Consider the following 12,626-nt stretch of genomic DNA (forward strand, 5'->3'; position numbering starts at 1 on the left):
CGGACCAGAGACCCCGGTCCGGGCGGGAGCCGCCCTGTGCAGCCCCCCGGACCCTGTTACATCAGAACCTGAGCCTAAAGCCAGCTCTTTTCCTGAGGTCAGTTCAGTCAGAAGCTCATCCTCTGAAGTGCATGATAAACACTAAGCATTGTAGCTGAGCTTATATTCTTCCCAAATCCCTGATGACTGATCTGTTGTTAAACAATGATTGAGCTCATTAAAGAAATGTATAAAGGAGTCATTTGGTGTAGCCACCAGAAAAACAGACCTGTGTAGTGCAGTCTGCAGAGTGGCCAAGGAGTGCATGTCCTCCTGTGCTCTCCTGGGCACCAGCTGGAGGGAGCAGCCAGCCACACTCAGGCCACACCCAGCTCAGTCTCTAGTGCACTGAAGATTTTCTCTCCCAATGCCAACACATTTGATCCAACTTTGGTGAGAATGATGAGTGATATAACCATGAAAATAAAGAAAATCCTGGCAGAGTGAGTACTGGAAAGAGATGAACTGTCTTGAGGATTTTGATCCTGACATTTAAATTCCAGTCTACAATCCATGTAATTCAATTTAGTTATAGTCTGTTTATAAACTCTGTGCTATAATCACAGACTTTTGGGTGATGATTTGAAATTATCTAAGGCCTTCATCCTAGAATGCAGTTGCATTTCGCTGCTTATCTTATTTGTTTTGTGCAACTTCTATTGGTTCCAAAAGGTTCAGATTACTTCTGAATCAGGTCTTTGACTGGAGCTGCATATTTCTTTACAGGTTCAGAAAGAGCAGTAAGTTACTGGTCATAGGTTAAAAAAACCCAACCCGAGCAACAACCGAAGCACCTATTAAACAGCAGTCTGTGGGTTTCTCCTTTTACATAGCATTTCACACTCTGTCAGAGCTTGTGTGTGTGAGAGAGAAGAATGGAGAAGCCCAGGAAAATACCTTCTAGTTTTGTAGAGAAGGCATTAGCAGCTGCTAGCACAATGCGCCGTGATGAATTGCTTTTTTCTTACAAGGGAATTCTCTACTCTACCACTCTTTGCAGTCCTGAAACATTCAAAGCCTTGGAGTCCTTTGAAGCCAGAAGTGATGATGTCATTTTGGCAGGATACCCTAAATCTGGTGAATATATTTTACTTTTTGTCAGAAATAGGTTTATATAATAGCAAGTACCAAGGTTTGTACTAAATAGATGTAATTTATAATATATGATACATATTATCTGTTAATTTCGTAAAACTGATTTCGTTCTCAAAATGTACAACAAATTAATGATGAATATTTTATATGAGGAATTTTCAAAAAGACTGAGAAAAGCAATCCAATTTTGTTTTCTATACCATATAAAGGTTTTTGTTCTCTTTACCTTTCATATTTTTGAAGTTACATACAAAAATTGGAGAGAATTAAAATACAGTTTTTTGCACCAGAGGTAACTAGATCTCTTGAAATTACAGGATCTGCTCTCACATTTATATTTGTAAACTTATGTTTTTACACGGAATGCAGCATTTGGTACCCTCAAAGGACTTGCTGGATATTCCTTAGATTATTTCACATACGAGTCAATAAATAGCTATCCAGAATATTTTTGTAGTCCTTGAATTGATCACACTGCCCTTTAATTTTTGGCAAATCAAGAGAAGATCTCTGCTAGGATTTCAAGTTTAACCTACATATTTGCTGCTTCAGCCTGAAAGCACTAGTCCACACCAGAGCCACAGGTCTGGGCTAGATGTGCCTCATGTCCACTTGAACCTTGCTGTTTCTCTCTTCCAGCAATTGGTTCACACTCTCTTATAGCAGATAGTCAAAGCTGGCAGGATTGTAAAGTTTTTGCTTTGTTATCATCTTTTCATTTCAAAGAAATGTCCTGCACCAGAATGCAGTTGTTAAGACTGTAGTGAGAAAGATGTAGGAATCCAGAGTTGAGAAGTCAGGAAATTGTAAATGGGAGATGGGAGTTCTAGACAGGCTCCTTGTCATGTTTCAAATGAATATATAAATATGTATAGAATTGTCACTATAGAGAGTTCTTTCCTACTGTTAAAGTACAGTCCCTATAGCAGTATAGTCCCTATACAATATACAAGTTAATTTATGGTGTACTGAACCCTTCAAGCTGGAGAAATATGTCACTATGTGGAGCAAAGGTAGGGCTGTGAGAGGTGATTGTCCAGAGGGTTAGCCAGGATTGTATCACGTGAAAGGAGGCTAAGTAACTCACCTGCTAGTACTACCAGCTCTTGACTTCCCTGGCAAATCCATTTCTGTTTATTGTAAAAGCTTTACAAGCAATTCTGTATTTTTCTTCTTTTAGGCACCAACTGGCTAAGCCAAATCTTAACTGACCTGATAGCCATATCTCAAAAGAAAACACTGAGTAGGGAAAGCAGTGAGAGTGGTGAAAAACGAGAAGAATTCCCTTACCTTGAAGTTGGAGATGCTGAGAAATATGAGGTGGGAACAGAATATGTATGCAAATTATCAAAATTATGTGCTTCAAATGCTGAATAGATTATGTATGAACTATTCCATTGTTTGATAAGACCTTTACCACTTCTCTTTATGAGGCACCTGGGTAGGACAAATATCATCAGGACTGTTATGTACTGAGGGATAAATGAACACTTCAGTCAGCGAGAGAGGAGCACATATCCATGAGATGCACAAGAACTTCAGAAATCCAACAAAGCACCTTTTGTATTTAAGAAGAGCTTTTTGAAGTGTTAAATAATGCAATATTAGCTTTTGTGTCTTTTATGAGCTCTTCCTCCTCAGCCCCTCTCTCAGTCCTTGAGATGTTTCAGCTTTCACACAAACCCAGTTAGAGTCTGAGCTTTACCTCTAGATTTGATCCCTTGTTCAACAGACCTGAAGAGAATTACCATGGAAGAGAATTAACAGTGTATAGTAGTTTTCCAATTGCTCAGGGGCTTTTGAAAATTAGAGCTACTCAGAGCAGCCCACAAATATCCCAGTGTAACACTCACACACACACACACACGAAAAAGCACATCTCTCAACCAGTAACTGCTGAGATGTTTATCAAGGCAATATTTTAGCACAGCTTAATGAAAAGAATGCTTGTACTAACTGAACTGTCCACTTTCCTCCTTCCAATTCCTAAAGAGAATGACCAAATTACCTTCTCCAAGATTTATGGTTACTTATCTCCATCCTGAAAATCTTCCCAAGTCAATCTTCAAAAAGAAAGCCAAGGTGAGTGCTGATTTTAATGTATTAAAATCAAACTCTGCAACAGATTTTTTCTTTTTTAAGCCAATGTAGTACTTTTCTACCAATTCTCAGAATTACTGTTATGCTTAAATGTTTAGCCTGGCCATTTCTACATGCCTATTTATGTACTGCCATTCAACTCACTGAAACTCAGTGTGTCCTTATTGACCCCTTTGTGACAGTTTCTACAAGGGAGTTGCAGGGCCTGAAGGAATCCTCCAGAGGCAAAATATGTTTTAACATGATTTCCTGTGGGAAGAATTTTTTCGTGTTGTTGCAAGTGAGGGCTTCAAGGTGTCAAATTTCAGAGAGATTTCATATTTTTGTGATTTTTCCCTGATACCTAGATGATGGACTATGCTTGTATTGAGGAAAACATTCTTATATTATGTATAATTAATTTGGTTGATCTGTGAAAGATTCTTTAATAAGTATAGGCAATTATCCTCTCATGCTACCAAAGCAAAGTTAAATGCTGCACCTTCTGAATTAGGAATGAAATTGCTATTTCTGCAAGTAGCACACAAGGTATTAGAAATTCTCAACTGTATTTTTTTTATAAAATAAAGTATTTTTTTTAATGCTATTGTCTACTATGTGTTTATCTACAAATAATTAATTCAATTTTTTTCTAGATATTGTTGCTGATTCGTAATCCAAAAGATGTGGCTACATCTTTCTACCATTTTTCCAATGGCGTGCCTACTCTTCCCTCTTATGAGACCTGGGATGAATTCTTCACAGATTTCATGACAAAAAAAGGTACAGTATATTTATCTGTCTGTGTCCATTATCCAGTGATTTGTCTTTTTCTGAAAACTCTAGCACTTCAGTAAATCTGCTTCAGTAGGATTTTTTGGTTTACAGTACAAAAGCAGAGATTAAAGACAGAGAATTTGAAATCTGAAGTTTACAGTATTTGTCTAACTGCTTGAGGATCAATACTTGTTAAAACTGCACTTCCACAAACTTCTGTAACTTGTACAAACTGATATTTTTTCCTGGAAGTAGTGATTCTTCCTCATCTATACCTTGAGTCCCCATTGCTCTTCCTCTCTCATGTCCATCATCTTGTGTCCATGGAGACATATAATCACCTCCATGGAAATTGGATGAAAGGAAGTATTTGGACTAAGTCTAGTGCATTAAAAAGTGAGCTAAGCCTAATGCATTAAAAATGAGAGAAAATTGCATGACTAGTTCAAAACTACATGAGTTTGGCATAGCACATGTCCAGCAGAAGGGACATGTTTTTACATGCTTTTACATGTTTTTACATGTTTTTACAACATGGTTTTAGAGTGAATTAAGGGAGTCTGCAAGATGGGCTGCAAGATGATAGCTTTTTGGTGGACTCACAGGTGTCTTGAAATACTAACCAGTTTTAATTTTCTGAGGTACAAATGGCATCATATGCCTGAGCCTGGAGCAAAATCTATAACTACCACAGAGGGATGTGAACTCTGTCGCAGACATGAGTATGAAAAGCCATTGGCTGAGGCAACAACTTGAGTAAAACTTGGTTTATTTTATAAGGACCCAGTATGATCTGAATTTACTCTCCATCTAAGGATTCTTTTGTTTTATTTAGTGGCCTGGGGAAGCTACTTGGAATACCTTTCTGAATGGAACAAATATGTTGATGAAGAAAATATTATGACAATAACTTATGAAGAGCTAAAAGAGGTAAGATCATCAGTAGTTAAAAATATTTTATACTTCAAGGGATATTTTTCTCAAAAAAAGTCACCATTATATTCATGTTGGGTTGTAAAACTGTGTGAGATAGTTTCTTGTTTGAAGTGAAGAACAGGTGAAATTCAAATGTCAAGACCTTCTTAAAATTTTGTTTGTGAAATTGAGTCTTGTTTTTTATTTATTTCCGATATAAGCTCAAATAATTGTAAATCAAAGTCCCCAGTAATTTTCGGGGAGGAGCTTCTATGTATTCAACAGTGTAGATTTTGCTCACCTGTAAATTGTATATAATATTTTGTAATATATAGGAAGACAGCTCATATCTCTTTTGCAATAATTATGGAGAAGAGAAACACTATGGACCACTCTAGATCTACTGAACTCTAGGAATATCTAGGTGTGCAGCCAGCAGAGATAGAAGGAAGTGTAAGCACCTTGGAAAGCACTGTAATTTGGTTGAAAGTCATGTTGTATGTCACATTTCTCTTTCCAGAATCACTCCCTGGGCGTGAAAAACATAGCTGCTTTCTTTGGAATTCCACTGACTGAGGAACAGCTTCAGCTTGTGGTAGAGAGGAGCAGCTTCCAGTCAATGAAGAAGAACTCAGACAAGACCCATGGGTCATTTGGCACTGTTCTCTTCCGCAAAGGTAGGAAGCTCCAAGTGGCTCAGAGGTAGAAATGTCAAACTCTCAAGAACCTGGGACATCCTTTGGTTCTTTTCTTTTGTACACATATTAGCATGGCAAGCCAGTATCAAGCAGCTTATCACTGCTTTGCTTGAGAAGAGTATTCAAGGAGCAGTGGTGAGGAAGATACCCAGCAAGGCTCTGACAGCAGAGCCACTTCAGAGGCTCACAGATGGCTGTCAGGAAGGAGGAGCTGTCACATGTCTGAACTCCTCTCCACCTCTGTGCCTGGATCACTGATTGCCCAGCCATTGGAGGCTTGCCTGAGCAGGCAGCACTGGGCCAAACTCAGCCTGAGAGGTGTGACCACACATTTTAGGAGAGTGTAGGAATCTTCTGAAATGGCCATTGCCAAATGTTCACTCTTACAGCTTAGAAGTAAGCCAAGCATGCAAGAATGCAGGGACTCACAGGAGAGGAAACAAAAGGGAACAACTTGTGCAGTGTAGTGGAGGGGAGACAGACATGAGAAGGCCACCCTGGTTGTCAGAATCTATTTCTGCCTTTTACGTTAAAGAAGTCAGTGGATAGCAACTGAAGCTGCCAAAGGAGCAGAAATGCAGCTCTGCCTGCTGCCAGTTTATTCTTAATCAATTCTTCATTATCTTCCTCTTTGCCAATCATAACAGACTGGAGAAGACAGATGTAGGGAAAAAGGACTTCAGGCTGCCTTTTTGAACACATTCACCTAAAGAGGAGCATGTTCATCTGCAATATAGCAAAAGAATATTCACATGTATGTAGCTTCACTGATTTCACAAAAGTATATTGGTGTAGAAAAGAGTAAAGATTTATCTGGAAAATGGATCAACACTATTTTGTGTGCATTGCAGTAAAAATAACAGATCTATGGAATAAAAAATGATATAATTTCTTGGTTTTCAAGAGTTTCTTTGCTTCTTTGAAGGTGGTGTAAGTGACTGGAAGAATCATTTCAGTGAAGATCAGAATGAGAAAATGGACAAAGCATTTGAAGAGCAGCTAGCAGGAACTAAACTTGGAGAGAAGTTGAAGTATGACTTGTACTGCAAAGCCTGAACAGTAATGTAATGTGATTAGAGCAAGAGCTTTCCAAGGCAGACTCAGATCACATGATCCAAGCACCTCAGAATTTGTGTAATAGTCATTGCAGAGATCTTTGCAGTGACAATGGGCTTTACTTTTTTTGAGAGATCTTTGGCTGCAGCCATTTGCTTAAGAAGATGTCAACTAACCATATTTACAAAAACTCAATAGCCATGTTCTAGTGGCTGTCACCTGGAAGAAAATGCCCCTTTACTTTCTAGTCAAATTCTTTATTTCTAAGCTATTTATAATTGTTTAGTATGTAGATTTCTTTTTCATCAAGAGGTTTCAAATCAGGCAAGAACTTCACAGAAAAGATCACTAGTAAAAAACATGGACATGACACAACCCTCATGACCAAGGATATCTTCCATGAATTCAGCACTAACTAAATCAAAGTGAGAGGGAGGAGAAAGCAAGGCAACAGGGATCAGCATTCTTAAGGCTTTTCATCTCTCTGAATGCAAAATATCAAGATGGATTTCAGATTTCAGATGGGCTGGTGATAACAGGCAAGATTCACTCAGAGGCACTGCTTTTCATAGCATCATGATCAGCCCAGCTTGGAAGAGACCTTGAAAAGTCGTCTGGTCCAACCTTTCATGAGAAAGGGAGCCTAGAAGAGACTCTATCTAGATATCATATCTTGAAAACCTCCAGTGATGAGGATTCTGCCATGTCCCTGGAGGTATTGTTCCAGCAAATGTTTGTTCTTGCTGTGAAGAATTTGTTTCATGTATCAACATTAAACCTCTCCTGGTGCAACTTGAACTCATTGCCTGTTTTCCTCTCCATCAGCTGTCCTGTGAATAGAGAGCCTGTACTCTCTGTGTAGCTGCCCTTCAAGTACTGGAAACTGGGATGAGGTTTTCCCTGAGCCTTCTCCTCTTTGTTGCCCTCCCTTGGAACCACTCCAGTTTGTTTGTGTGTTTCTTCAAAATGGCTCTGTTGAGATAGTGGGATTGTCAAGAGTGATGTTGTAAGACATTTCTATGCTCAGCTCTGTTGTTCTGCCATTGCTATTTGCCTCTCTGCACAGAGGATTTCAGACTTGTCCAGGGAAGAACAGCCACTTGTTCTGTGACATAACGACGAGAGGGAACTCACGGCAGTCTCAATATGAGATATAGAGTAAGCTCCATTTTATTTCACCAAACGAGAAACTTATATACTGTTACAGATGTTACTAATTATAGTTACACACGTATCTGCAGTCTGTTCTCACACATTCAGGGATCCTCCTGTTGACTCCCTTATTCTTTTCTCATAACACTTCTGACTCCCTATTCTTTCCCATGACATTCTTCCCACAGCTCAGAAACACAGTTGTGGTTCCCAGGTGTTAGTTTCTCATAACAGCTTGTTAGGATTTTTACTGAGGCCTGACTATGCTGAGGCTTTGTTCAGGCCTGTTTAGTTAGCATAAGTTTTGCTGGAAAACTGCGTTTTCCAACAGTTCTGGAAGAAAAAGCAAAATAAGGTTCTTTAAGAGGAGTTGAATTAAAAACAGGAAAAAGCCACACGCCATTTATGGAGCCATCAGCTAAGCAGATAAGATGTAAAAATAAAAGATACACTAGGAATGAATAAAGAATTCAAAGAAATCGTTCTTCATTCTTCTAAAGCTAGGTGGTTCTGCCTGGACATAAGTGGATGTGCAGAGTTTTGCAAAGAAATAGAAACATTAGAAGAAATACTTAGAGTATTTAGAACAAATGAATGTATTCCAAAGCAGAGCAGCAGAAAGTCCTGATGCAAGTCATCTTTGAACAATTACAAGTTATCTGTAAGAAACCAGAAAGGTAGCAAATGCCTGGAGGAGAACATACATAATAGCTGTGTTTAAAAACTGGAGAAGGAAGAATCAAAATAGAGGAGTGAGCTTAACTTGATAGGTAGAAATGTGCTAGTGAAAATGACAAAGCAATCAAACATGAAACATTTGGAGGATAATAAAATAGTAAATAGAAATCATGTCAATGCTGTTTGTGTTTCTTCTTAATATAACTTACCTCTGTCAGTGACTGAAATAGTTCATGAATCAAACATTGATTTAAAGTTTTGCTCATTATAACAAAAACTGTATAAAGAAGCTACAACCAAAGAAGCCTCCATGAAGATACCTGACTGGGACTTTGGACTGAGTCAAACTGCTGAGGTTAGATAAAGGGAAACCTATTGTTCAGTCATCTCAGGCTGAAGGAAAGGAATGCATATAACAAAGGCCAAACCCACCAGCGGTGGTGAGAATCATCTCTGGCTGAGTATTTAGGTGGGGAAGACCACAGCTCACAGAAACCAGGTTTACACATACTTCTCCCCCAGTGGAGTGGGCAGGGAGGAGGTTTTGGGTACATGGTATAACCTCTGGTCAGAGGAAATGAACACCCATCTTCCCTTACAAACTGGCCCAGCTTTGGAACTCCCCAACCCCACAGGCCACACCCACAGGACATTCAGATTAGAGGCAGCTGAGGGTGAGTCATAATCCATCAAAGAACCCCCAAAGTGCTGGGCACCTCAGAACAAGTGATGCAACAGATCCAGAGTCTACTGCAAGAGACTGCCCCCCCCCCCAATAGGGGAATATGCCTGGACATTGCCACCTGGCCTGAGCGTATATTAACCCATGGGATAAATGCTTTCCAAGGGGGCCATCACCTCCAAGAAGACCAGGTGGAGAGGATCATCGCTGGGATCCACAGACAGCGACATTTCTTTATTCTGTCTGGGTCACTCTCTTTGTGTCATCCTCCTCCGCCTTTTCCTACTTCCTCCTTTCTCTCTTTTCCACTCTCTCACATATTTACTATCAAATAAACCCCATACTATTTACTGCCATATGGTCTCATTTGCACCAGAATTTGGGCAGAGGTATGTGGCAGCGCAGTCTTGCAATTCTCGAGCGACCACCCCACGCTGCACAATGAGGGAGTTGCTTTGGGCCAAACCACACCAGGTGGGCACGTGGCTGCGGCAAGCTGTGGAGCTACTGGGGATGTGAGCTGCTGTGGAGATGCGGCAATAAAAGAAGTGCAGGATCGCGAGCTGAGATTTCCAGGGAATTTATTAAGGTCCACAGGCAAGGGTCCGGGGATGGTGAAGAGGGACGGAGAGCAAGGGAGGATGAAGGGGCTGGAAATCCAAGATGGCGAACCCCGAGCGAGGCTCTCACACGGATTAAGAGGAGAGGGAAGAGGGCCATAGTTAGATCTGAAGAGCCAACCAGGGAAAGCCAAAGGGGAGGAGCTAAGGAGGGGAGAAGGCTACACCAATAAGCTTACAGCATGGGAGGGTACATGCTCCTGCTAGGGAGAAATTTCTAGAACATAAACCATATACAGAAATCGTATTAGCACACTGCAACAGAGGTATTTCTAAGAACCTTAATAACTAGATCTTAACACCTCTTGAATGAGCCACCGACAGAAAATACAGTAGGTGACAGCATCAGAGAGGGCCTGAAATTAAGTGACAAATGAGATAATAATTTACGTGTAGACGGCAATGTACACATGCGGTTATAGAAATGAAATGAAGGTACTGAAAGTAGATTTATGTTCTGAGAAATTCCCACAAGAGCAACAAAAGGCATTCAGAAGCATTGTCACCACCACTCGGGTGCCTCGAGAAAATGTGGCACCCCGACCCCCTTTCCCCCTCATGAAGGCCACATCTCCCTGCCAGCCGGGACACACGGCGGCTCCTGCCACAGCGGTGGAGCTCCTGCTGTCTCTTGCTGACTAGCCCAGGTGAGCCAGCCCTGCCGCTCCAGCTTGCTGCTCGGAGCTTCCTGCTGCACTCCGTCCTGCCCTCCAGCCCGTCCGCCATTGCTGTGCGGGAGGCTGGGCTGAGCTCGCGCCACAGCGCCCCCTGCAGGCACGGCGGTCATCGCACTGCCCTGCCCGGAGCCAACAGCGCCCCTGCTGGCTGTGACTGTAACTGCACCAAGGGAAGGTGCCTGGCAGCTCAGAGCAAAATGCCACCAGTTTCTGGTTTTGTTTGTTGTTGCTGCTGTTGTTGTTGCTTGTTTGCCTTGTTATAGATACTAGTAAAGAACTCTTATTCCTTTCCCCATGTCTTTGCCTGAAAGCCCTTGAGTTCAAAGTGACAATAATTTGGAGGGAAATGGGGTCATATTCTCTACTCTAAGGAAAGTTCCCGCCTTCCTTAGCAAACACCTCTCTTCCAAACCAAGACAACAACAGAAACAAGGCTTGCAGAAAGTGTAATATATGAACAGTGTCTTCAGGTTTTATGAGTAAAATAGCACTGAGAAAGAAAACATTTCCAACCAAATGGTCTATTTTGATCCTTCTGCATTTTGGGAGAACAGAAAGGATATTTAAAATGATTCTTTTTAGGTAATTTTAATCAATCTTCCAAGTCTTACATTGGTGATGTTGATTAGACACTTCCTGATGTTTAATTAAGTTTGTGTATAGGTTTACTAAGCATCTAACATCCATTTATGAAGAAAGAGACAAGGATGTGATACAAGGGTTTGATCTGTTGTTAGTGTACAAGACCAATCCCGTACTGAAGGGCATGAAAGATAGTGAAAGGCCCCTTCAGAGAGTAATTCATCTTCCTGTATTGTCTGTCTCTGTAGGGATGAGCTGTGGAGATAACTATTTCACCATCTCAGTACTCCTAATCTTGTAAAAAGGGATCAGTCAGAATACAAATAACAGCTCCATAAAGACTTTAAAGTATTGTGCATTACTGTATGTTGTAGACTTTTCCCGGTCCTATAAACTATATCCTACACAGAGGGATATGAATAATGCTTCCTGACAAAATAAAAAAAAAGCTTTTGCATTAAATCTTACAGTGTCAATAAGGGTTCCTTTTAAGTGGTAGTGACCAGAGCAAACTTTCTGAGGCAAAGCATAGTTTGGAAATGGAGAAAGTGTACAAAGGGCATTTAGTAGCAAGCACTCCATACTAAAATATGATGTGTGTTGTAAAACCTGAGAAATAAACCAGAGCTCTTAAAGCAATTGTTTCTTGAACTCTAGTCATGATACACAGAACAAAAGTCAATGTTCCAGATAAGTGTTGTAATATTTGGATTACATCAGCATTTATAGTATCTAAAGTGTATATCAGAGGGTAATTCTGAATGTAAGACCTTTGACATAGTGGAAGTTGTTACTTCTTTGAACAGTATTAGAGTTAATCACATACAGAGGAATCTAACAGCCCTGCTTCACTCTCTACCCACCTAATGGAATATTCAATTACCCCTTTTTTAATGAATTCCTGAGTCTTTTTAGAGTAGTGAAGTGTATTTTACACCTAGAGACCTCTCTAAAAATTATCAATTCAGGTCACTTCTTGGCAAAAAGATTTCTGTCTCAGTTAGGCTTTCATCCAATTATGCTTCAAATAAATGGAAATTTTCCATTGACTTAAATGAAATTGTAATGAAATCTTCATGAAACGCTGCTAAGAAAGAAGTTCAGAAGACATTAGTAGCTCAATCTGTTTGAAGTATAGTTATCTTCTTAAAGGCAGAATATCAACCTCTGTCTTTATAGCTTTGGGTAATATTGATGCATATCTAGAATCAAGATTTGCTCTGTAAATTCTCTGCCAGGCCATGTGCTTCTTTGCATCAGCAGAAAACTGAATCTTATTCAGCAATCATGCATAGCAGGCCAGCTTGAGACTCTGTTTATTTTTCTAGCCGAATAAGAATGGCTGTCATAAACCAACAGATGATATTTGTATGTGTCATTGGTAGATGCTGCTTTTGTTGTTGGTTTTATCACTATGCAGTAAAGCTCCAGTTTATTGGTGCTTTGCCTTTGTTTCATGGATTTCAAACATATCCCAGACCTGCCTTGCTAGCAGGTTTGTTCCTGGAAGTAGGAGGGGGACCCTTAGCCATAATTTTGATGTTTCCATCACTGAGAGGTGTCATTTAATCATCTA

General features: G+C 40.2%; 1 protein-coding gene across 1 annotated transcript; it reads left to right on the forward strand.

Moving 5' to 3' along the window:
- Positions 1-763: 763 nt before the first annotated feature.
- On the forward strand, positions 764-7,457 carry LOC146439508 (sulfotransferase 6B1-like). The gene is made up of 7 exons (XM_085055389.1): positions 764-1,116; positions 2,315-2,454; positions 3,127-3,216; positions 3,870-3,996; positions 4,826-4,920; positions 5,426-5,582; positions 6,529-7,457. Exons 1-7 carry the CDS (start codon positions 915-917, stop codon positions 6,657-6,659), a joined length of 942 nt encoding a protein of 313 aa, XP_084911515.1. The 5' UTR covers positions 764-914; the 3' UTR covers positions 6,660-7,457.
- The last annotated feature ends 5,169 nt before the right edge of the window (positions 7,458-12,626 follow it).

Source organism: Lichenostomus cassidix, chromosome 3 (assembly GCF_008360975.1).
Source record: "Lichenostomus cassidix isolate B80296 chromosome 3, HeHo_3.0, whole genome shotgun sequence".
NCBI lineage: Eukaryota > Metazoa > Chordata > Aves > Passeriformes > Meliphagidae > Lichenostomus > Lichenostomus cassidix.